Source organism: Diabrotica virgifera, chromosome 5 (genome assembly GCF_917563875.1).
Source record: "Diabrotica virgifera virgifera chromosome 5, PGI_DIABVI_V3a".
Lineage (NCBI taxonomy): Eukaryota > Metazoa > Arthropoda > Insecta > Coleoptera > Chrysomelidae > Diabrotica > Diabrotica virgifera.
This window is the reverse complement of record NC_065447.1, coordinates 15,476,347-15,502,328: the sequence shown is the minus strand read 5'-3', so window position 1 is coordinate 15,502,328 and position 25,982 is coordinate 15,476,347. Positions and strand designations below refer to the sequence as shown.

At 32.2% G+C, this 25,982-nt stretch overlaps 1 protein-coding gene across 5 annotated transcripts in view; it reads right to left on the bottom strand.

Annotated features, from left to right (window-relative positions):
- Positions 1-4,233: 4,233 nt before the first annotated feature.
- Positions 4,234-25,982, bottom strand: part of LOC126885642 (mitochondrial Rho GTPase) — a 59,372-nt gene continuing 37,623 nt past the window's right edge. For 2 of the 5 annotated variants that reach the window (XM_050652294.1, XM_050652293.1), the window contains 4 exons: positions 17,573-17,769; positions 14,417-14,455; positions 11,749-11,820; positions 4,234-4,593 (listed from right to left, as the gene is read on the bottom strand). In XM_050652294.1, coding sequence (XP_050508251.1) covers positions 4,461-4,593; positions 11,749-11,820; positions 14,417-14,455; positions 17,573-17,769 — 441 coding nt within the window. In that variant the 3' untranslated portion in view covers positions 4,234-4,460. The remainder of the gene's footprint in view (positions 4,594-11,748; positions 11,821-14,416; positions 14,456-17,572; positions 17,770-25,982) is intronic. The other 3 variants (XM_050652296.1, XM_050652295.1, XM_050652297.1) reach the window with 3 other exon arrangements.

Here is a 25,982-nt window from a genome sequence, read left to right as displayed (position 1 = left end):
AAAAACAACAGTCAAGAAACTAAAATTAAAATAAATGGAAGATAAAAAGAGGAAGTAGATACATTTACATATCTGGAATCAATCTGGAAAAAAAGGCTGTAGTAGATCAGATGTAGAAAAAAAATAGTAAATGCACAACATGCATATAACTCCTTCAAGAAAATCTGGAACATACGCGATCATCATCATCATCAACCCGTACGCGTCCACTGCTGGACATAGGTCTCCCTCAGCTCTTTTCATTTACCTCTATTTTGTGCGGCTTGCATCCAGTTACCGGTAACATGTTTCAAATCATCGGCCCATCTGATTAGTGGGCGTCCTCTGCTCCGTAGTGCTTCTTCTCGCGGCCTCCACTCGACAATACGTTTTGTCCATCGGTTGTCTGGCAATCTGGCGACGTGTCCTGCCCAATTCCACTTAGGCAACGCGATTTTTTCGACAGCGTCTGTTGTTTTTGTTCTATGGTGTATTTCTTCGTTTGGGATTCGGTCTCTCAGGGAGACACCCAACATCTGGCGCTCCATAGCCCTCCGAGTTACGCGAATCTTGTTCACTACCTTTTTTGTTAGTGTTAATGTTTCGGCTCCATAAGTGAGTACAGGCAACACACTGGTCAAAGATTTTCCTTTTGAGGCATATGGGCAAGTCCGATTTAAATACGTAGTTCAGTTTACCAAACGCTGCCCAGGCTAATCCTATGCGACGTGGGAGTTCGCACGTCTGGTTATCTCGTCCCAACCGAATTTCATGTCCCAAGTACTTATAAGATGCAGTCTGCTCAGACAGACAGACAGACATACGCGATATATCAGAATTATTCGAAATATTTAACAGCTGCATTAAGAGTGTATATTTTATGGATAGAATGGAGATAGGAAGAAACAACTCCCAAAAAAATTACAAACCTTTATAAATAAATCGTTGAGAAAAACCCTAAAAATATATTGATCTGATAAAATAACAAACGCAGAATTATGGAGAAGAACAAAACAAGAGAAAACAGCAGTCACAATAATGGAATTGGAGTCTAGTTTCAACATTTGTACCGTTAACACGTATCGAATACGAGCCAGGTAGAATAACATCCGAAAACACAAACCAAACAATATTCTTTTCTCAAGATGGAAACGTCCGTTTCAAATGCAAAAAACCAGGACATATGGCAGCAGCCTGCACAGAACCTACAAATATATCTACGACACAATAAACTCCACTAAGCTCTACAGCTTCAAATACTACAACTGTAGCTGATTCGGCTGCACAAACAACAACAGCATCGATTCCTACGCCAACCCTTACCAGTACGACTAATCAACCTGAAACGTCCCAATCTAATCAAGCTCCAACTACATCATCACACCAAAGTACCTTTTCAGAACATACCGAGTCAAAATTACCAAACGTAAATACAGAAGTAACCGAAAACAAAGACACTCATTTAAAACGCTCTATCAGTGAAGTCGCCTCTCCAGAAACCGACAATACACTTCAAGAAAACACATTTACAGTAACAAAATCTACAGCAACTCGAAAGAAGCCACAAAGGCCTCCTCATGAGTTCTACATTCTTCTCTGTTTTGTGCTATTTGGTTCTAGTTTCTCCCCATTTTTCCTTTGATGTCGTCTAGCCATCGTTTTTGTGGTCTTCATCTACTACGACTGTGCTCGCGTGTCTCCAATGTACAATGTTTCTCGTCCACTTTTCGATGTTTTGTCGTGCCACGTGTCCTACCCAGTTCCATTTCATTTGCGCAATTCTTCCACCTTCGTCCTGATTCGCACATTCTTAGGACGTGCGAAGCAGGAACGATAAATAGAATAGAATACAACAGAAAAGGACGCACTGATCCAGCCAATCAGTCATCTTTTACTTTTGGCTAAGAAATGCAACAGCGCCCAATACTCCGCAAGGATGGAAGGTAGTAGAGAGATATATATATATTTCATTATAATGATACAGTGAGCTTCCACGACTTTTTTACTTCTATGGTCTGTTTTTAAACCAAGAGGAGTAATTCAAATTTACCGCGCGGTAATGTTTGTTTGTAATTTGTCCAACCTCGGGCAAGTTTACTCCACTGTTATATGAAATTTTGACATTAATGACATTTATGATATTTTGACACTTCTGGCATTTCATAGGTTAATTAAGTTATATCGGCGATTGTTTGTGTTTCTGCATTATTCCTATAATTTTTAGATTTTTAGTCTACTTTTATATAAAAAAAGAATGTGTGTGTACTTTGTACGCACGGAAGAAGTTCTAGTTCTATTATATGATTTCAACGAAGTAAAATACTTTAAACAGTTTATTTTTATTTTATTTAAATATTAAACTAATTGTAATACTTACCACTTTCCAAAAAAAAAAGACATCAATTGTCGGCATTTGAACCCGGGACCTTTCGATCCGTAGTCGAATGCTCTACCAATACACTACGACGGTATTTTCTTCACGGTTTCTCGGACATTAGGACAATTCACGGTAACAAATAGACGAAGTGAAGTATAAAATATAAAAATGTTTTAATAATACGTATTATCTTACTCCCGAGGAAGACAAATCCAAAGACACAAAAATTATAATAAATATAATATTTACTAAACACACTAATATGTTCTTTCCACGCCTTTTTTGGACTGATACATACATAACTTACAAGATTTAGCAACGAAGTCCATACTGTTTGTGTGCGCAAGCGCAGAATCATAAAAATTCACTCCCAATCGCGCCTTAAGAAGTATAACTTCAAAAACAGTTGTTTTTAGAACTTTTTAGCGACGTATTAGTATAATATACAAGGTGTCCCAAAAGTAGTGGAACGGTCGAATATTTCGCGAACTAAACATTGGATCGAAAAACTGAATAATAGGTGTTCAATCATTTTCAAAAATCTATCCAATGACACCAAACACCAACCCCCACTACACCCCCTGGAGGTGGAGTGGGGGGTAACTTTAAAATCTCAAATGGAAACCCCCAGTTTTTCTTGCAGATTTTAATTCGTTACGTAAAAGTAAGCAACTTTTATTTAAGACATTTTTTCGAACTGTGGATAGATGGCGCTATAATTGGGAAAAACAATTTATCCTGATACCATAGGTAAATTATAGAGACGGTCTAATATCTCACGAAATACACTTTCAAATGAAAAACTAAGAAACACATTTTTAATATTTTTCGAAAACCTTCGAATAACACCAAACGTGACCCTACAACCCACCCTCTGGAGGTGGGGTGGGGGGTAACTTTAAAATCTTAAATAGCAACCCCCACTTTTTATAACAAATTCGGATCTTCCATAAAAATTAAGCAAAATTTATTTGAAATATTTTTTAGAATTGTTAATAGATGGCGCTTTAATTGGAAAAATACGATTTATTAGCGCCATCTATCAGAAATTTTAAAAAATGTTTGGAATAAATGTTGCTTAATTTTTTATGACGAATCCGAATCTGCGAAAAAAGTGGGGGTTGCTACTTAAGATTTTAAAGTTACCCCCACCCCACCACCAGGGGGTGGGTTGGAGGGTCATGTTTGGTGTTATTCGATAGGTTTTCGAAAAAGATTAAAAACCTGTTTTTTGGTTTCTCATTTGGAAGTGTATGTCGTGAGATATTAGACCGTTTCTATAATTTTACCTATGGTATCAGGATAAATTGTTTTTCCCAATTATAGCGCCATCTATCCACAGTTCGAAAAAATATCTTGAATAAAAGTTGCCTACTTTTACATAACGAATCCAAATTTGCAAGAAAAACTGGAGGTTTCCATTTAAGATTTTAAAGTTACCCCCCACCCCACCTCCAGGGGGTGTAGAGGGGATTGGTGTTTGGTGTCATTGGATAGATTTTTGAAAATGATTAAACACGTATTTTTCAGTTTTTCGATCCGATGTTTAGTTCGCGAAATATTCGACCGTTCCGCTACTTTTGGGACACCGTATATAATATGTATGGATTACCGTCGAAGGCCGATATGATCAACCAAAAAAGATGTATTTGGTGATTTTCTTGGGTGTGAATCAACAAACCATAGAATGTAATTCTAATAGTCCTTAACCAAAATCATTACATAACCACAACATTTTTCTTGGGCAGTCTTTCTCTTTTTTCCAATCGGAGGACAATTTTATGCGTTCTGCTTGTTTCCATCCTCTGCAAATAATATTTTTGACCGTTACACAACAGTCCCAGGTGAATATAGAGGGGACAATACAAAAGAGCACCATCTCTTGAGATAATATAATTGATTTAAAAAATTATACATATTTTTGTTCTAACTAGAACCTAACTTTTGCTTCTCAGCACCGTACAAATTATCCTGTAAATAGGATAAAGAATAAAACACCTACTCTCTAAGAAAAAACTTCTCCACAATTGTTAGATACAAAAAATAAGGTACAGTAAACATATGGTACAATAAATATAATTATTTTCTTTATATATTACACAGTTTATCTTGTTTTATCGGCTGTATGCATAACTTTCGCTAAGATGAACCCTATAGCTGTTACTGCTGCTAAACTAATTCCTGCTTTCCACCAAACGGTTGAATCGGCAGCCATTACTCCGAATTCCCGAAAATTCCTGCTAACGCAAAAGATATATTAGAAAGTATTCAAGTCTGAATTGTTCATATTAAACAAGCACGTGCATGCAGTTTGATTCAAAATGTATATTGACTTTTGCAAAAAAATATTAATCACCCTACTTATGATATTGTATTGTTAGTTCAGAGAAATAAGGAAAAAAATATCCTGTTGGTGACACAACCCCCTCCAGGTCGAAACCAAATTTTTTGAGTAGTATGGACATCTATAATAATAACCTATATGTTTCCTGCAGCCGATTTTGATGATATACATAGTTATAAACAAATGCATATCAAAAAACGGTAAATTTTCGCTATTTTCGTCTATTACCAAAAAGTTAAGCATTTTAAAAAAATTTGAGAGTAAGGAACTCATAAATCGTATAAAAAACTTCAATATGGCGTTCGCTGAATATGTCTATCCTTATTCGTTGCTTAGAAAATTGCAAAATAAATCATAAATTTTGAGTATTTATAAATATTCATAACTTATGTAAAAATTAACTTAGAACCTTCTTATTACACGGAATGCTGAGACTTCTGGTGCTTAAATCATACCCTAAATTTCAAAGCAATTGGTAAAATAGTTTAATAGCATTGATTATAGACATGGATCCGTGTCTATAATCAAAGTTAATAGTTATTTAATTCGTTTATCCCAAATTATTTTTTTTGCAACACTATAAGTCAGAAAATGATGAAGTTACAGTAATACTTTGGATAGTTTATGAAAGAAGATTTACACTATTAATTTAATTTACAAAAAAAAATGACAAAAAATAATTGTAAATATTGCAAAATTATTTTGCAAGAACATGTGAATTAAAAAAGGGGGGGCTAACTTCGTCCCTAATTGTCCTAGGCTAATTGTTTTTCTTTCTAAATGTGTATAAAAATTCAGTCTTTCTAAATATGAAAAAATAATTTTTCTACGGGTAACGGTTAAAAAGTTATTCTAATTGTTTATAAGCAAGCAAAGAATCGACATGTTTTTGCAAAATAATTTTACACTGTTTAAAATTACTTTTTGTCACTTTTTTTTTAAGTTAATAGTATAAATGTTCTTTTTTCATAAACTGTTAGTCTGGGCTGATAATCGGAGAATAGGCCATTTTTGGGAAAAGTTATTTACCAGCAATTTTATTGCTGGAATGGAATCTTATGATTGTATATATTAATAATATAGATATGCAAAGTCCGCAGATAGTGTGCTACTTTTTTATAAACAAAAATGGCGCCCGAAAATCGTGTTTTTTTCAATTTTTGCTCTATAACTCCAAAGATTTTAACTTTAAACCAAAAACACCCAAATAAAAATTCACCGCAATTAAATTCTGCATAGAGACGTGTTTTTTTCGATTTACATCGACGAAAACTTTCCCCGGAAAAAGCGGGTTTTTCCAACAAAATCTTTAATTTTCAACTAAACTTTTAGATAAGTAGCTGTTAATAAATAATTAAATAACTTGGTAATGTAAAAGCCCTTTCCGTATATATTATAATTCCAGAAGCCGATGGAAATTGAATGAACAGTTTAACAACAATTGAAATGTTAATTAAAAATTTACGGTCGCTATAATAACGACAATAATTGTGATGCGTAAGAATAACTATGATTTTTTCATAAAAAGACACTATACCTATCTAATGTACTTTACAGAATTGAAATTGGACTATTTAAACCGCCTCAGGAATATTTTAAAATTATAAACAATTTTTTGGCTTATAAACAAATAGAATATCTTGGGAAATATTAAACTAAATTAAATTATGAAAACGGTATTCGAAAGACAGCGGCAGGACGCTTCTTTTAAAAGAAAAAACGTTTAATTTTGACGAGTGGTTCCTGAGATACAACCGGTTAAAGTTGACCGAAATTTACGGCAAAGATATAAACAATAGGATCATAATTTTCAAACCATCACCTTTTTATTTTTGTCCTCTTTCTCCACACCAATCTTCATATCTTTAAAATCCTCATAACATATATTATTATAAAAAAAACTATCGATAATAAAAAAATAAAGATAAAAAAATAGCAAAATTCCAATCAAAAATTAGGTTGGAGAAAATGTAACCCTCAAAGTTCAAAATCGGTATACGTTAAAAACAATGCATTTTCTCGGCTTCCCATGGAGCAATTTCCTTCATTCTTTTTTTGTTCCCAAGTAACTCGAGTAGAGCCATCGAACTAACGCATTAATAAATGTCAAACTTTCTTTTGTTTTGTTATAATAAATAAATTTATTTATTATAACACAATATTTTAAATTTTTTAAATAAAAATTGTTTAAATAATTATACAGCATTCAAATGAGAATATTTATGTTTTTAACTTTAAAAGGTACACTTGTAGTAAGTTTATCTAAAAAAAAGCCTACAACTGGAAAAAATATGTAATTTTCTGTTCTTATAAATAAATTAATCTATTATAACAAAACAAAAGCAAGTTTGACATTTAATAATGCGTTAGTTCGATGGCTCTACTCGAGTTATTAGGGAACAAAAAAAGAATGAAGGAAATTGCTCCGTGGGAAGCCGAGAAAATGCATTTTGTTAACGTATAACGATGTTGAACTTTGAGGGTTACATTTTCTCCAACCTAATTTTTGATTGGAATTTTGCTATTTTTGGCAATTTTCACACGTATTATCGATAGTTTTTATTATAATAATATATGTTATGAGGATTTTAAAGATATGAAAATTGGTGTGGAGAAAGAGGACAAAAATAAAAAGGTGACGGTTTGAAAATTATGATCCTATTGTTTATATCTTTGCCGTAAATTCCGGTCAACTTTGACCGGTTGTATCTCAGGAACCACTCGTCATAATTAAACGTTTTTTCTTAAAAAAAAAAGCGTCCTGCCGCTGTCTTTCGAATACCGTTTTCACGATTTAATTTCGTTTAATATTTCCCGAGATATTCTATTTGTTTATAAACCAAAAAATTGTTTATAATTTTAAAATATTCCTGAGGCCGCTTAAATAGTCCAATTTCAATTCTGTACAGTACATTAGATAGGTATAGTGTCTTTTTATGAAAAAATCATAGTTATTCTTATGCATCATAATTATTGTCGTTATTATAGCTACCGTAAATTTTTAATTAACATTTTAACTGTTGCTAAACTGTTCATTAAATTTCCATAGACTTCTAGAATTATAATATATACGGAAAGGGCTTTTACGTTACCAAGTTATTTAATTATTGATTAACAACTACTTATCTAAAATTTTAATTGAAAATTAAAGATTTTGTTGGAAAAACCCGCTTTTTCCGTGGAAAGTTTTAGTCGAAGTAAATCGGAAAAAACACGTCTCTATGCAGAATTTAATTGCGGTGAATTTTTATTTGGGTGTTTTTGGTCTAAAGTTAAAATCTTTGGAGTTATAGAGCAAAAATTGAAAAAAAACACGATTTTCGGGCGCCATTTTGTTTATAAAAAAAGTAGCACACTATCTGCGGACTTTGCATATCTATATTATTAATACATACAATAATAAGATTCGATTCCAGCAATAAAATTGCTGGTAAATAACTTTTCCTTGTATTTTGCTAATTAGCCCAGAGTATGTCCGAAGTATTACTGCAACCTCATAATTTTCTGACTTATAGTGCTGCAAAATAAATGAATTGCTTTGAAATTTAGGGTATGATTTAAGCACCAGAAGTCTCAGCATTCCATGTAATAAGAAGGTTCTAAGTTAATTTTTTACATAAGTTATGAATATTTACAAAAACTCAAAATTTATGATTTATTTTGCAATTTGCTAAGCAACCAATAAGGATAGACATATTCTGCGAACGCCATATTGAAGTGTTTTATACGATTTATGAGTTTCTTACTCTCAAATTTGTATAAAATGCTTAACTTTTTGGTAGTGTATCATCAAAATCGGCTGCAGGAAACATATAGGTTATTAATATAGATGTCCATACTACTAAAAAAAATTGGTTTCGGCCTGGAGGGGGATGTGTCACGAGAAAAATCTTATTTCTCTGGACTAATTGTATTGTTTGACGGTTCACTCTAAGCAACGAAACAGACGAGCCACTCTGCAGCGCCACTGAGTGGCTGACCACTATCGCCGATCCTCGCCACTGTGGCGTCCATTACAAAATCATTGGGGCTACAAAATCGAATGTTTAAGCCTCTTTGTGGATCCACAGAATAGCGCTGCAGAGTGGTTCGTCTGTTTCTGCGCTAAAGTATTCTTCTTCAAGTGCAATCTCCGCGACAGAGGTCGGCAATCATCATAGCTATTCGGACTTTAGAAACGGCTGTTCTCAAAAGTTCATTTAATGTACATCCGTACCACTTTCTCAGGTGGTGAGGGAGTTACCTTTGAAGAGACTTGTGGCTTTCTGTGAGGCCCTAAGGTTGCTGAACCGGGGCGGCTTCGGCAGGAGGAGCTCAGATTTACAGCCCCTGCTCATTTTGACAGACATGGAAGACCGGTGCAGCCTGGGCCCCAGAAATGCCGAAGATCAGGTTCTTATGGACCTGATCCGGTGATACAATGGACCCGCTGAAGGAGGTCTAAGTGTCTGAAGGACTCACAAGTGGGCCCTGCCCCGATGTACCATACCATATCGATAGTCTACGTCTCCCTACGTTTCGCTTTCCTTGAATATTTCCCTGCATAATCAGTTGGAACAAAATGTATCTCTCTCATGTAATGTGTTGGAGGTATTTTAATTTTTTTGTTTTGATTGGATTTAAAATTTCCCCTTTCTTTATTCATCCTTCTCAGAACCTCTTTCTTTGTGGCGTGTTCTGTTCATGATATTCTCAGAATTCTTCTATATACCCATAACAAAAATGATTCTAGTTTTTCATCAAGATCCAAGCTTCTATTCCATAAAACAAAGTGGAGAAAACGTAGCAATTCTCCAACCTAACTCTTAGCTCCAGCTTTAAAGCTATTGTGCACAGTACTTTTCTCATTTTGTTGAAGTTTTCTCGAGCCTTTTCTACCGTGACTTTAATTTTTTGGAAGTTATTATTCCCAGATATGCATATTTTCCACTCTTTCGATATTGGTTCTGTTTATTGGAAGATTCTCGTTGCTTCTTCGAATTATTTTGATTGTTATGTCTGTATTCTTGTCCATTCTGCTTCTGATCACCAGTCTTTGAAGATCTTCAATATTTTCCGCTATGATGATAGTGTCATCCGCATATCTAAATAGGAACAATAATTGTTATTGATCAATACTTGTGTGTTATGTGTGCTGTTGATTGTCTTTCTAGTTATTTTTGTTAGTAGGCATATAATTGACTTGTAAATAATGAAATGATGTTAATTAAATTATGAGTCACATACATTTTGAACAATTCATCGTAAAACTTCAAACGAAAAACATATAAAACAACTACATACGACTAAGTCTATAATTTTCTTAATAAACAATCAAACATTACAGACTGTTTTATTTATTGAACATTTATACATTTAACAATTATAAACTTAGCCTTAGTATATAGTATGAAATCAAATATTGTAAAATATTTCCACAGATAAGCAAAGTTAAGTCAAAATGGCTCTGTAATGGCATATCACTGTTACGTCACCTGTTATGACTAGTTGAGAAGCTTTCTTCTTTATTCCATTTCTATCTTCTTCAACTTTAGACATAGGTCTTCCCCATATCTTTCCATATCTGTCTGTCCTTGGCTGCGCTTATCCAGTAAGTTCCTGCAGCTTTTAATATATCGTTCTACTATCACGTCTGAGGTCTTCCTCTTCTTCCTGTCCACGGTATCCAGTTTTGTATTTTAGTAGTCCAACTTTTATCTTTCTGTCTCGAATTGTGGCCCGCAAATCTCCACGTTAACCTTGTTATATGTTCTGTTACATTTTTACTTTTGTTTTCTCTCTTATTCATTTGTTTGATTTTCTGTCTTCCAGTTTTATTCTCAACATGGATCTTTCCATTGAGTCTGTTTATTTTCTCCCTCTAAATTTCACTATTATAAGTATAACCGTTCGAAAGATACGAGGGGGGGAGGGGACTTTTGAATAGCACTGTACATACAGTTAAGTCCGCGAGTCTTTACCCGTGCGTCATTAATACCTGGCGAGATAAAACACATACTTTTTATCTAGCATCATTCTCTTCCACGCATGAAACTCATGACAAACCAGCTGCCGTTTGTTATTAAGTAAAAACACATGTTATTTTTATGAACCATCTAGACTCAGTGCATTGAAAAGAGATAGGTACAAAAAAAGACGATTCGGTATGTTTTCATATTTTAAGCACAATTTGTTTGACGTTTCTGCTTTGTTTACTTTTGTGGCTGTCAGTCAGTTGAATTTTTTGCGGTTTTTGTCGAATTTTTGCGTTTTGAAGTTTCTTTATATTACACAAACAGTTGTTTTCAACAACTTATTTTATATTGGGCTTTGAAATTTTAAGGTAAATAATTATATTTTGGCAATTACATAATATTTAAAACATACAAAGCTAACGTCATTCACAGAGTAAAGAATTGATTGTGTTTAGATTTCCGTCAAAGTGAATAAAATAACAAAAATAAAATATGTTATTGAATTTTTTTATAAATTATTTATTTATTTATTAATCAATAATAATAAAATAATTTATTAAGCTACTTCCAATGTAGTTGTAATTCTGCACAAAAATTAAGGAAAACTTACATTTGACATTCTATATATTTGATAACGTCAAATTTTATAATAAAACCCGTAATCGGAACAGTAGCCACTTTCTGTCAGTTGTTGTTGCGTGAAATAGATTTCCGACTTATTTCGTATGCTTTAAATGATGACGCACGGGTAAAGACTCGCGGACTCAACTGTATAGGACATTGTCTTGTCCCTTTGTTGGGAGACTTCAACTATCCACATGATCATAGTTGATTGTTTAAGGGATGTAGCGGGTCTACAACCTTTCCTATATGCTATCAGGACGAATCAACATCCACAGGTAAAATCTACATACAGCCACATGTGAAGAATTAGCTAATATTTGATTTCATACCACAGAGTGAGTTGTGTACAGCGCTTTTTTTTAATTTTGGGTTAGTAACGGTTGCCAATGAATTGAATTGCTTTAGAAAAAAATTTAAATAACAATTGCAAAGTTAGTAACATTCCTATAAAGTGGAAAACTGATAGCAACCTGCAAAAATGATCTAACCACTCTGTCGGTTGGGGTCGTACTAGTAACGCATGTACCATGCGACGCAACGGACTGCAAAATAAAAATAACACTATGTACCTTCCATTACAGATTTCCCTCAAGAATTATTATAAAAAATAGTTTGCTTTTATGATTTTAAAATGTACATATAAAACATTATTTAACACATGTAAAGGCACGTATCCACTACGCTCGCGAACCTCTTGCGCTCCCTGCTACTGCTTCAATGGATACGGCATGCGCTCCTCTACATTTAAACCGCCACCGATTGAAGCGCGCACCGTTGCACGGTCCGGGAGCGAAACATAGTGGATACATGCCTTAATACCCTAGACTATTTTGATTTATGAGTTATTTAAAAATATATAAGGCTTTTTTAAATGACATAATATTTGGCTAAGTTACATTATGTGATTTTCGCACATAAAGTTGCGTTCTTTTGTATACCAGTACGTTTTTCTTCGTTTTTTTTATCTCGCTTATCAGGAAGATGTACGCAGTACACCGTATTAGAGGTTTGATCTTCTAGTATTACTTAAATAATCGTTCTCTATCTAAACAATTATATCGTTATTGGCCTATTCACAAAAAATACATACTCATAGACGTTTCACGACCATGTTAATCTTTCGGATCGAATTAACGCCATCTCTTGATTGGAATGGGAACTAAATTGACAAATTTTAGTTACGTGGGAATTTCAAATTATAAATTTTGCCGGATTTTTGATGAAATTTCGCAGAAAATTAAAACAACAGAAAGACAATTCAATGTTGTATTCAATGTTTTACTGAAAACTTCAAATATTCCAATTTGTTTTCAAAATGCTAAACACTACTGCCAATTTACGTGAAACGTCTATGAGCATTTAGGTATGGTTTGTGGGCCTATTGTTTCAAATCAGATATAGCCAGTGGTGAACTCATCTTCTCCAATATAACCAATCGTTAGGATCTTTTATTAAAATTGTACAAACAATTCTGAAAAAGTAGATTCTTCATTGGCTTGTACACCACAAACCATACATACTCATAGACGTTTCACGTAAATTGTCAAGGTCAAGACAGCAAATTAGTTACCATTCCAATCCAGAGATGTCGCTGTCAGTCAATTCTCTTGTCATATTTAACAACTGACAGTTGACAATTAAATTAATTTGTTATTTACTTTTCATTTTACAGTTTGTGGCTTAATTATTTTATTATAGTGGTGTTACGTTTTTAATTAGATTTAATCACAATTTTAATCAAGTGTATTAACCTCCTCTCCGTTTTTATGATTAGAATTTTTAGTTTACATTGATCATCCCGTGTTGTGTTTCTCCACATTAAAAACACAATATAATAGATCCTGAAACAGTTTATTCCAATAGACAAGTGTGTCATCAACATTTCGGACCTATATATTTTTGGAAGTTTGTAAAAGATTATACGGTAATATTTATCTAAACAATCATCCTACAAGATTCTTTCAAAAATTTTCATTCAACTCGATACACATCAGTGCTTTCACGTGACACATAGCAGTAGTGTTTAGCATTTTGAAAACAAATTGGAATATTTGAAGTTTTCAGTAAAATATGGAATAAAACATTGAATTGTCTCTGTTGTTTTAATTTCCTGAAAAATTTATAATTTGAAATTCTCACTTAACTAAAATTTGTCAATTTAGTTCCCATTCCAATCAAGAGATGGCGTTAATTCGATCCGAAAGATTAACATGGTCGTGAAACGTCTATGAGTATGTATGGTTTGTGTTGTAAACAACATTTAATAAATGCGGAATCCATCTTGCACTCATCATCATAAATCGGCCAATCGCGTCCACTGCTGGACATAGGCCTTCCTCAGTTCTTTCCAGTGTTCTCTACACTGGGCCGCTTGTAGCCAGTTTCCCGCTTTTTTTTATGTCATCGGTCTATTGTTTTTGTGTTTCTATTCCTGCCTCTGTTTTCCTGTTCTAAACCACATTTTGCTGGCTACCTATTTTAGATCATCTTGCTGTCTCGTTATGAGTCTTCTTTTTGATCTTTTTCTATCCCGAAGTCTCAAATATTATTTTTCCATTCCATCGTTCGTATTTTACTCTTTCAATGTGTACCTCGTGATACTTATATTTTGTTTACTATTTGATTTGTTAGTGTCCAAGTTTACGTGGTAATACACATTGATCGAACAGTCTGGTTCTCAAATGTTGGTGACACTTTTTATTTGTTAAGATGTATTTCATTTTACCAAAAGCTGCCAATGCTTGTTTCTACTTCAATATATTTATTTTCTTTTACAATTATTGTTATTTTTTGTATAGCTAAATATATTCAATCACATTTTCCAATTTCTTGTTTATTATGATTTTTTATCATCTGGACTAATCTTCATCATCTTTATTTATGTAACTCTTGTTTTGTCTATATTTATGGATTGCCAAAATACAAAATACTAGTATGAAGTGATCTAAAAATAATTAGCCTAAGAAGATATTCATTCCGTTTATGAAGATAACCTGAAAAGTAACGACATGATGTCTTATAATAATACAGTTTGCAATGTTTTTCCATTGTTTCTGCCATTTCACCACAATTAATCCGATAAAGCTAGCAAAGTAAATTACTACATTTATTATTTCATTTAAAACAAATTGTACAGACCTATGTTTGTAGAATAAAATCCAAGCTGCTTGAAAACGTCTAACAAAACAGTGTTTATTAATGATTTATTTGTAAATCTCATAAATTTGAATACATATTTTTAATCAGACTTTATGAACAAAGCAAAAGAACGATATTTTGTACACAGAGTCAAAGAGATTTAAGAAGAATCAAATTAAGGTGTAAATTAGAACCCCAAAAGAAAATTAAAAAATAATGGGAGAAAAGTACTTGAGCTTCTGGCTTTTTGATTGTTTGGGCATTTAGTCCTGATGTTTTTCTCTTTACTACTTTCTTGAGTTGGAGATTCTCCATGTTGTTCTGAAGCTATTTTCTTGTGGCATTTTTATAATTAATTACTTTTAATGGGAAATAAGCCACAATTTTACCAAAAAAATGATTTTATTAACGTTTCGAAGCCCAAATCGGGTTTCGTTGTCAAAATACAAAATACTACTAATTTTTGACAACGAAACCCGATTTGGGCTTCGAAACGTTAATAAAATCATTTTTTGGTAAAATTGTGGCTTATTTCCCATTAAAACTAATTGGAGATTCTCCGGACAGATGAAAAGAATCTTTACTCCATTACAAAAAAACTTTCTTCTCTTATCTGAGCTGTTATAGACAACATTTTAAACGAACAACGAAGAATTCAAAATATAGTCTTCTTCTCCTCTTCTGTTAGCGTTACAGCCCTTATTTTGGCCTGCTTGATAATATTTCATTTTGAGGTGCCTGCTACTATTCTTCTCCACTGTCTGATATTCATGGTTTTAAGGCCCTCCTCTACGCGTCATGTATCTATCTTTTACTACCTCTTGTTCGGCTTCCTTGGAGTTTTCATATCTTTTAGACTAGCTCAAGGAAAAATTCTTAAAAAAGACCCGATTTGCAAAAAAATTTATCAGGACAATGCACCACCGTCTCATATGAGCACTTTGACAATGGCTACAATCCACGAATTAAAGTAAAAATTATTGGAGCGTCCATCGTGTTCACCAGATTTGGCCACTAACGATATCCATCTGTAAAAATACTTGGGATTAAAAAATTCATGCTTAGAAAGCGTTTTTTTCATCAGATGATACAGTGGATGCGTATTTTGCAGCCCTTCCAGATTCTCACTTCAGGGACGGAATTCGTAAATTGGAATCTTGATGGAACAACTCTATTGATGTTCAGAAAGAATTTACTGAATAATATGTGTATCTATTGTTATATTTCTATTTGATATGAAAATTAAATTTTGATAATTATAAACAGAATTCAATTTAATATAAAATATTTTCAATTTTCTCAACCACGGGCATATAAATTTAGAACAACCTGTATACAACAAATTGTTATATTTAATTTTAAGAAGTGGTTAGACGAAGCTTACGAAACTCGGGACAATGCGCTTAGAATAAACAAAGTGAATGGCGCGTACCATTATCGTAGTTCGTGGAAGGTTCGATCATTAGCCTATGCTAAATAAGACTCAAGTGAAATCGATAATAGGTCATTATCGTTGTTCGCGGAAGGTTCGATCATTAGCCTATGCTAAATAAGACTCAGTTGAAGTAGATAATAGGTCATTAAATTTTGTAAATAGTAGAAAGTAATTTTAGAATGGGAATTAACTATTTTTTTTGGAAATCCATTAAGCATATTTAGAAAGATTAAAAAATTGGTTTTGAGGAATACTGCGAATGAGAGTTGGTGGTGGAAGGTTGATTTGTGAATCTGGAAGGGATATTTAGAAAGTAGGGGAATGAATGAAAAAGATAGATCAGAATGTTTTGAGCTGTCGAGAAGGGAAGTCCAGTAGTAGACGGTAGTGTACGGAGAGTGAGAAAGCCGGTGTAGTTCCGTGAGTGTGGAGTATCTATCGTGGAACGAGAGGTAGGCCAGGTCGAGAGTAAAGAACCTCCTTGAGCCAAGAGTGTCCCGGTAGCTGATTGAAGTTTCGAAAAAGGTAGAAACACGGCATCACGACAGAAGCAGGAACGGGAGCTATACGAGCTAGTTTTCAAAGGAGAACATTACTGGAAGCCAGGACGAGGTTTTGATCGCAGCCAAGGATAGCAGGAAACGGGTCTTGTGGGAAGACATTCTCAGTTCACCAGAAAAAGGTCAGTCTCATTTGTTTGGACATGAATGTATGGGTTTTTCGTATTAAATACCACATTTAAAATTGAAGAACATAATCAATAATATCAGAAAAGCTTCATCAAACTTAAATAGAATTGTTGCTAATAAATCCTAATAGTTAAATGTTAATAAAAACTTTCAATTGGAAACCAAAAGGAAATAAGATTCCCATGTGTAAATGTTATGATTAAGAATAATAAGATATAGCAAATATTAAGCAGTGATTGCCATTTAAATAAAATAAACAATATTTTGATTATAATTGTAACCCATATGTGTGTATTATTTTACTCTTTTCTTTCCTATCCCGATTAGGAACCATTGAGAAATACTTAGAAGCCACGTAAGTAAGTAATTAATTTTATAATTCGCCCTGAGATTGAAAACATATTGATATGTGATCTGGTAAATTAATTAGATTATTATTAATGCATTGATTAAATTAAATGACATATAAGAATATTATCTCATATCAATAATCAAGATCACATCAACCTATTACGGGGCCTGCTTCTTGTTCTGCTTCCTTGGATTTTCCCTTTTTGGATAATTTTCTACAGCTCGATTATCCGGCATTCTTTCTAATTGATTGCCTCAACAAAATATGTCAACATCTTTGTAAACTGTCACTTAAGTAAGAAAATGTGCAGATACCTTGTGGGTCTCTATATTTGAGTTTGTACTGACAAAGACTAAAAGAGTTGTACTCTTGAGGCTCTACACAAATCTAAGCTATAGAAAACTTTTCTGAAAAGTTTATTTCGCGTTTATTTGTGGATAAAAGGATGGAAGTAGCACTATCTAGATGCCGGGACAGTTGAGGTAAATAGAAAATCATCTTTATACAGTCGCACATACAACAATAACGCTAAATTTCACCAAATATAGAAATGAAAGACCAAAAATAGAAATTTACCAAACTGTTAAAGGTTAAATAAGAAAAAATTATACATAACACATAACCATAATAAAATATAAATAAAAAAGGAAGTATAAACAGTATATAACCAAAATACTTACGGGAAAGCTGCCATTGTGGCTAATTTAATGAACACGTCTTTCCTATTGTGACCTTTGGCGGAGAACTTCTGGGGAGGTAAAATTTTGTATTTTTGACAAAAGCTCTGAGGTTGTAGCATGTAGTCTTGTCGAACTTCTTCCAGGTCATCTTTGCACGCCACTACTAAAACGGGAATTTTGCTTTCCGCAAAATATTTCTAAAAAAGAAATTTGTTGTTATTAGAGAAGTTTGTAAGGAAATAAAGAAATGCTGTAGTAACGCTATAAATGTCTTCACATATGTTTTATATTTGGATTAACATGTTTCAATAACTATGAGTACCTCAATAACTTATAGTATCATTATCCAGTGGTGACGCGTGACTTTTTCTAAAGTGTTGCCAAAAAACCAGATGCAAAAAATCTTATTTAAAAAAATGAAGATATGACTAAATGTATATATAGGTTCAATAATATCATTTTGTATATCACTTGAAACTCTCGAAAAAACAGTTGATGTTTCTAGATGTTGGCAAAATTTTTGATCTTTTTTGGCAATTAATGTTAACAATTCCCTGTAATTGCCTCGATTGTCAGAGTCGTCGCCCTCAAAATGACCACGAAAAGCTAATTCTTGTTTGGCCAAAAAACATACGGTATCTATTATAAGTGTGCTAAGGATATACCTATCTATTTTTTAACAAACTCATTATGTTTAGCAATATTTGCTTTAAAAGCTTGGTTAAGAGAACTTTCGATTCTTGTTTTGCCAAAATAAATCAAATTGGGTATACATCTTAGATGTAGGTAAAGGAGAAATTTCATGTCTCCTTTTTAAAACTCTAAAACTATTTAAATCGTGAATTTGGTCCACCCATTTTTCTGTAGAAACCAGAAGACATGGCCAACAATACAGTCTATTTTTCTTGCAACCACATAACCAAGGATTTTCACTGTACAAACTAAATTTAAAATATCGAACTACTTTTTTGATTCCTTTTTTAAATTGTTTAAAATAGGTCTTTCATTTTCAATAATCTCATATTTTCTTTCAAAATTATACAAGGAGAATTGCTTTTTAAGTAGTTGATCGATTACGCAGCGACACTCATCCATGGTTAACTGCACGCAAACTTTTTATAGGTAATGTAACCAAATTTAAATCTGGTAACAGGGCTACTGATATACACAGCGAGCTTACGCCGTCGCTCCTTCAAAATTTTCAGACACTAGCCGGTCCTGAGCGACAGCGAGGATATAACCATTGTAACCACAAATGAGACTGGTAACAGAGTATAATAAAGTGCAACCGAGTCAGATAAACTCGCCAATATTTTCGTGTGTCTACGAGTAGTTGGCTATTTACTGAATTAGGTACTATTAACACGTAATATAATAATATATTTCTATTGATAAAAATATTGGTAAATGAAATTATTCATCGTCATAAAATATTTACTTGCAAGATTTTTAACCGTTACCAATGGTAACAGTGGTTACATGGACGCTTCGCCAGTATCATTGTCACACTTACAATAATAATAACTGACCATTGCATGTGGCGAGGCAATATCTAAATAATTGGAAAGAAGTTTCCCAGCAGATGGATTGGAAAGCGTGGTTTTATCGAATGACCCCCGCGATCACCCGACATGAATCCTTTAGATTAGACTATTTCTTGTAAGGTCACTTAAAAAACATCGTTTATAAAACAAAACTTGCAAATATTCATAATTTAAAACATAGGATTAACACAGACATAAGAATAATAATTGAGCATTCAGGGATGTTGCAAAATGTATTGAAGTTTTAAAAATCGCATGGCTTGTTGTATTGAACTAAACGAGTTTATTCATCTTTAATATAATATTTTAACTTCAGCGAATATAATGTTAATGTAGCATTCCCAAGTTATGGCATTTAGATATTGGCAACATTACATAAAAAATAATCAGTATTTCGTAAGGAATTCAAAAGGCAAAAAATATACACGGTGTTCTATTTGAAATAAAAAAAAATTTAGATTTCCAAAAAAAAACATTGTTTCGTCGACGTTTCGGAAAAGTCAGGCTTGCCATCGTTAATCTGTTCTGAATACAAGAAAAAACCAAGAACATATAGTACAAGATCCAACCGAAAAATAGCAAAAAAGGGTTACAAAGGAACTAGAAATTGATAAATACACAGGAAAGGAAAAGGATATACAATATACAGGGTGCGCCAAACCTCTGGTTTTCTTTGATTACGGCTAAACTATGAGATATACAAAAAAATGTTTTTAACAAAACTAATGTATATCAAAACCGCCTGTAATTTAAAATTATTTTCGCTTATACAGGGTGAGTCAGAACGACGGTACGAACCAAAGTTGTGTTTTTTTAAATGGGACACCCTATATATTAAATGATTTTTAAATATAGTTTTTAAAAATATGAAAAATGTGTATAAGGTATTATAGGCCTAAAGTTAATAATTTTCGAAATATTTACATTTTTCTTGAGAAAAATGGTAATATTTATAGGGCTGTGGATTATGTTTCCAAGGTAATAAAAATTTAAGTGGTAGGTCAAAGTTTTTATAATATAGTGTCATTTTTAAATAATTTAATATCTTTTAATTATAGCCACAAAATATACAGTGTGATCACTATTTGCAAATACAAAATTTTCTCATTTTTGAAGTTATACTTCTTTACGCGCGATATGAGGGTGAATTTTTATATGTTAAAACCTACGATCCCGGCGCATGCGCATTATAACTTTGTTCTGATTGGATGTTCAAATGACATGTCAAAAATTATCCAATATGGCAGCTGTGGTTTGGACGGTTGACGGTTTGGTTATGTATGGTTGTTGCGTTTTAAAATTTGGGGGAAGAAAAACAACAAAGGTTAGTTAATAGTTATACTGCCTTTTTAAATAGTTTTCATATTATATTTTTGAAGTTATACTTCAAAATGTTTTAATTTATGTATGTATCAGTCCAGAAAAGGTGTGGAAAGAATATATTAGTGTTTTTAAATATATTTTTCTACAAACGTGTTAAAAATGCAATTTTTAGGACTCCATAGGAGCGTTAAAAATGCTACTTTAAGGCACTAGTGATTTACAATTTTTAAGGCACTGCAGTTAAAAGTGAATTGTCAAATTGTGAAACGTCAAAATATTTATATTTCATTTATTAACATTAATATTAATAATATAACTTGCGCAATTTGAAAAAGGTGGTTTAAAAGGTTTTTTATTATAATTTTGTGTCTTTGGATTTGTCTTCCTTGGGCGTAAAATAATAAAACATCTATTTTTATATTTCACTTGTCACCGTGAGGTATAATTATGTATATCTGAAAGGTAAGTAGCATGCGGCTTGATGGCCTTGTTGGTAGAGCATTGGACGAGAGATCAAAAAATCGCGAGATTGCGGGTTCAAACCCCGGACGATTCATATTTTTTTCTTTTTTTTTTTTAATATTTGGCATTGTGTTTTGGTTCATTTTTGGTAATTATTGTTAATTTTTTGTATTGTAACTGTTAAGTAGGTATATTTATTTCGTTGAAATTATATTATAATAGAAGTATAACTTCTTACGTGCGTACAAAGTACACACACATTCTTTTTTTTAATGGAACACTCTGTATATTAGTATTGAATTTTGTAGTAAATATTACAACCTTTCTTTTGGTATAAGATTGTATGTACCGGGTGTCCCAATAAGAATGGCTCTCGGCCATATCTCAGGAACCGTTTATAGTAGAGCTTTGAAATAAAAAAATTTGTAACAAAAGTTGCCTCAGGAAAAGCCTGAAAATTATTTTCATAATTGTGGGTCCACTGCTAGAGAGCGTAATTGAATATCAAAAATTAAAAAATCAAAATTTTACAAAATTTTCCTAATGAAGGGGCATTGAAAATCCAGTCATCGTATTTTTCATATAATTCTGCGCATATTTGATTTCGCAAGTTTAGGTCTACCTTTGCAAATAAGAGGCGGGGGTGATTGGGAACCTTGTTATGAAAAAATGGCTGTAAGTCCGGTTCTGTTAAATCAAATCTTGCAAATTTATTCTTGTTGAAAATAGATCTTTTTCGTTAATGTAAGAGTTATGATTTCGAACCAACCTACTAAGTAATATGCCAGCTATAAGGCGTTATTTAATTTTTTTCAGAAATCTAGTTTTCTTTGGAAAATATTAAATACAAGTATGCCTTTTTATTCCTATATTATAAAATTAGATTAAATTATCAATGGAATAGCGAAAACCGCATGTCGATACCTTTTTTCTATCTCGAGATATCATACGAAACGTGTAAATTTAAAAACATAACTACGGTCACCGGTAAACGAAGTTAAGGAAAAGTAGTGTGCTATGATAAAAACAAAGAAACATTTTCCAGATGTCAACGTAATAATAGGGCTTTTCAACGCTTCTCATTTGTTTCGAGCCTCGGTCATATCTCGTATACCTATTAATATTATCATGGATTACACGACATACATGACAGAGGCTCGAAACAAATGAGAAGCGTTGAAAAGCCCTATTAATTAAAACAACAAAAAAATAAAAACAACTATTTAGTGTTAGTGACGACATAAATGTTCAAATTTTTGCAAATCATTCTCGTTGCAAGCATTTACCCTTTCAGATTGAACAGCGGTCTCAATTTCTGCTCTTGAAATGCTTTCGTATTCTCTGGATAATGTTTTCTCGAGTAGTGTATTAGTATTGTAAATGCTTGCTTCAAAAATAATGGACAATAATTTGAATATTTAGGTCCTCACTAAGTAGTTGTTTTTATTTCTTTGTTATATTTTATAGTGTTTTTTGTCTTTATATTGTTGTTTTACTTAATTATATTTTTATACGTTGACATCTGGAAAATATTTTTTGTTTTTTCCATAGCACACTAGTTTTCATTAACTTGTTTACCGGTGACAGCAACAGTTATGTTTAAAATTTACACGTTTCTTAAGATATCTTGAGATAGAAAAAAGGTATCGATATGCGGTTTTCGCTATTCTATTGCTAATTTAATCTAACTTTATAATGTAGGATTAAAAAGGCATACTTGTATTTAATATTTTCCAAAGAAAGCTAGAAGCTTCTGAAAAAAATGAAATAACGCCTCCCAGCTGACTTATTACTTATTAGGCTGGTTCGAAATTATAACTTTTACATTAACAAAAAAGATCTGTTTTCGACAAGATCCAGTTTGCAAAATTTGATTTAGCAGGACCGGATTTACAGCCCTTTTTTCATAACAAGGTTTCCACGCACCCCCACCTCTTATTTGCAAAGGTAGACTTAAACTTGTGAGATCAAATATGCGCAGAATTTTATGAAGAATACGATGATCGGATTTCCAGTACCCCTTCATTAGGAAATTTTGTAAAATTTAGATTTTTTAATTTTTGATATTTAATTACGCCCTCTAGCGGTGGACCCACAATATCGAAAATAATTTCCAGGCTTTTCCTGAGGTAACTTTTATTATAAATTTTTTTATTTCAAAGCTCTACTATAAACGGTTCCTGAGATATGGCCGAGAGCCATTCTTATTGGGACACCCGGTACATAGCATGTTTGGTTTTGTAAATATTTAAAAAAGAACTATAGATTTTACATTTCGCGGATATTTTATATACGCGATAATTTTAACTAAATTTTTATGCAAAAAAAATTATAATCTGATTTTAGAAACACACTAAAATATCAAAGATGAAAATAAAAACGTAATTAAAGATTAAAATAAAACGTATGCAAGTGCAACTTAATTGAATTTAATAACTTTAAAATTATGTTACAAACAATATTTTACCATACTAATAAGGAATTAATATGGATAAATTAATTATTAAAAATTAAACAACCATTTTTAAAATCTACCCTAGAAATTTTTCTACGCTATGATAGTAACTTTATTGTACCCAATTTTGTAAGCTAAATTGTATTTACGAGTAAGATCAGTTAATAACTTTTTAATTTACCTACATCTTGAGAACGTATAAAGTATGCTTTGAAACAAATGAACGGTATAGAAGTATATTATGAAGTAAACTGTATCTATGTAGTCGTGTCACAAAAAAGCTGGTAATAATTTCTAATGGTTTCGCCCAAAACAAATGTCATATCCACCAATTGTTCGGTTGAAAAATTAAAATTTAAAATATAAAAAATTGTTACAAAAATTTTAACTACAAAAGTATTGCCAGCTATTGTGGCACCATTTAATACCATTAATAAAAATAAATAATTTGGCTGATATATTTAACATGCATTTGTTTCAAAGCATACCTTATAATTATTATGTTCTCAAAATGTAAGTAAATTTAAAAGGTAAATTAAAAGTTTAACTGATCTTACTCGTAAATACAATATAACTAACAATTAATTTGGTACAGGAAAGTTGCTGTGGTAGAAAAATTACTAGGGTAGATATCAAATTTGGTTGTTTATTTAATTTAGTAACTAATTTATGCATTCATTGGTATGGTAAAATATTTTTTGTAAAATAATTTTAAGTTATTAAATTCAATCGAATTCTACTAGTATACGATTTATTTTAATTTTTAATTACGTTTTTATTTTCATATTTGATATTTTAATGTATGTTTCTAAAACCAGATTATAATTATTTTTTTTGCAAAAAAAATTTTTAATAAAAAATCCGCAAAAACGTAAAATCTATAGTTTTTTTTTAAATACGTAAAATCAAGAGGAAGTCAAGAAATATATGGATGGACACAGTCTAACATTAATTCAACGTTCCTATTGATTGTCACTATTTAGTACACAGTTTTAGAAAAAAAAATGGGTCTACTAAAAAAGACCTTGAGAAGAACTATAGGTATATTATGTTTGCGACCAATTATCATCTTGACACAAAACCGAATCCAAACAAATAACTTATAAATATGGTTCCTTTACAAAAATACGTTTGCGTCATTCAAGATTTCTGACGTCAGAACCCCACAGCGTTGCCACAACATTAGAATAGTAAATTTTTTTTCTTTTTTGGCTTGGACTATGGTCATTCAGCCAGTCTCAATCAAAAGTAAATGTATTAAAGATATTGCCAATTAGTGAAACTTGGTTATTATAATATTATTACAATTTTTTACTTCTTATTTACCTAATCATTACAGCTAATGTACAGCTGGTTCCAAAAAAATGATACGACTCTTAAAGCGTATTTTGTAGAAAATTTAGCAGTGTATTTTGAATGACAAATACTTATTATTTACATCCTGTCACTATCACCACCGAACCTATCACTGCCAAATCTTGAAATTTGTCAGATAACTTATTTTGTTCAACCTCAAAAAATGGCTCCACATGCTAGCAATGAACTAAAAGCAAGAATTGTAACGAAATTAGAAGATGGTTGGTCACTATCTGCCGTAGCGAACCATTTTAACGTAAGCAGGACAACAGATTTTAAGATTAATAAAAGATGGAGAGAACAAGAAACTCTCGAAAGAAAGCAAGGTTCTGGAAGACCAAAAATATCTACCGCCTATGAAGATCGTAGGTTTTTTGAGAGATTAGAAGAGAATCCTTTTATAAGATGTTTTTTTTTTCTCTGATTCTGGCTTTGGTTTAGAACTAGAACCTTTAGCCACGTAATTGTATAACTTATCACTAAGTCAGGGGAGTAATGTGTAGTGTGTGTGTTGAGTAAGTGTCTTGTTACTTTGCAAAGTCGACGTCATTGTCTTTGCAAAGAGACGCTAATTGTTTCCGAACGTCTGCGGCCCCTCCGGTGAGTACCGATCCCACAAGGACAGAAACTATTTTTCATTTATTAATTTATAATAAATGAAAAATTTCTGACCCTGGTAGGATTCGAACTCCCGACCTTTCGTTTCAAAGGCAGGCGCTCTTACCACTGCGCCACAGAGGGGGTAGTTTATAAGATGTTGATATTTATATTATTTTAATATATGAATTAACATATGTAATCAGTTTTTTGTTCTTTGTTTGTTTATTTTATTATTTGTCTGTCATAATAAATATAATATAATGTCAGACCAATCAAATACACTGCTCAAAATAATCAAATCTTACTAAGAGTCGTATCAGTTTTTTTAGGAACCAGCTGTACATACTATGTTAATAAATATCAATATATTATACTAATTACTTAATGTTTATCAAGAACACATAGTGTTATATACATTTTACAAATAAAAATATTAATGTTAATATTAAAATAAATGCATTCTTTTTTGTATTTTATTTTAGTTTTTTTATTATTTTTTTTAGAATAGTAAATAAATGTTAGGTATTTTCCAAATGTCAACCTGACATTTAATTTTATAGTTTGATTTTAAATGACATTTAATGTCATTTAAGAGGTAGCTAAAAAGCCTAAAAAGTTATAGTCGTATGTTAATTAAATAAAAAGACGACATGTGACAATCAAATCATTT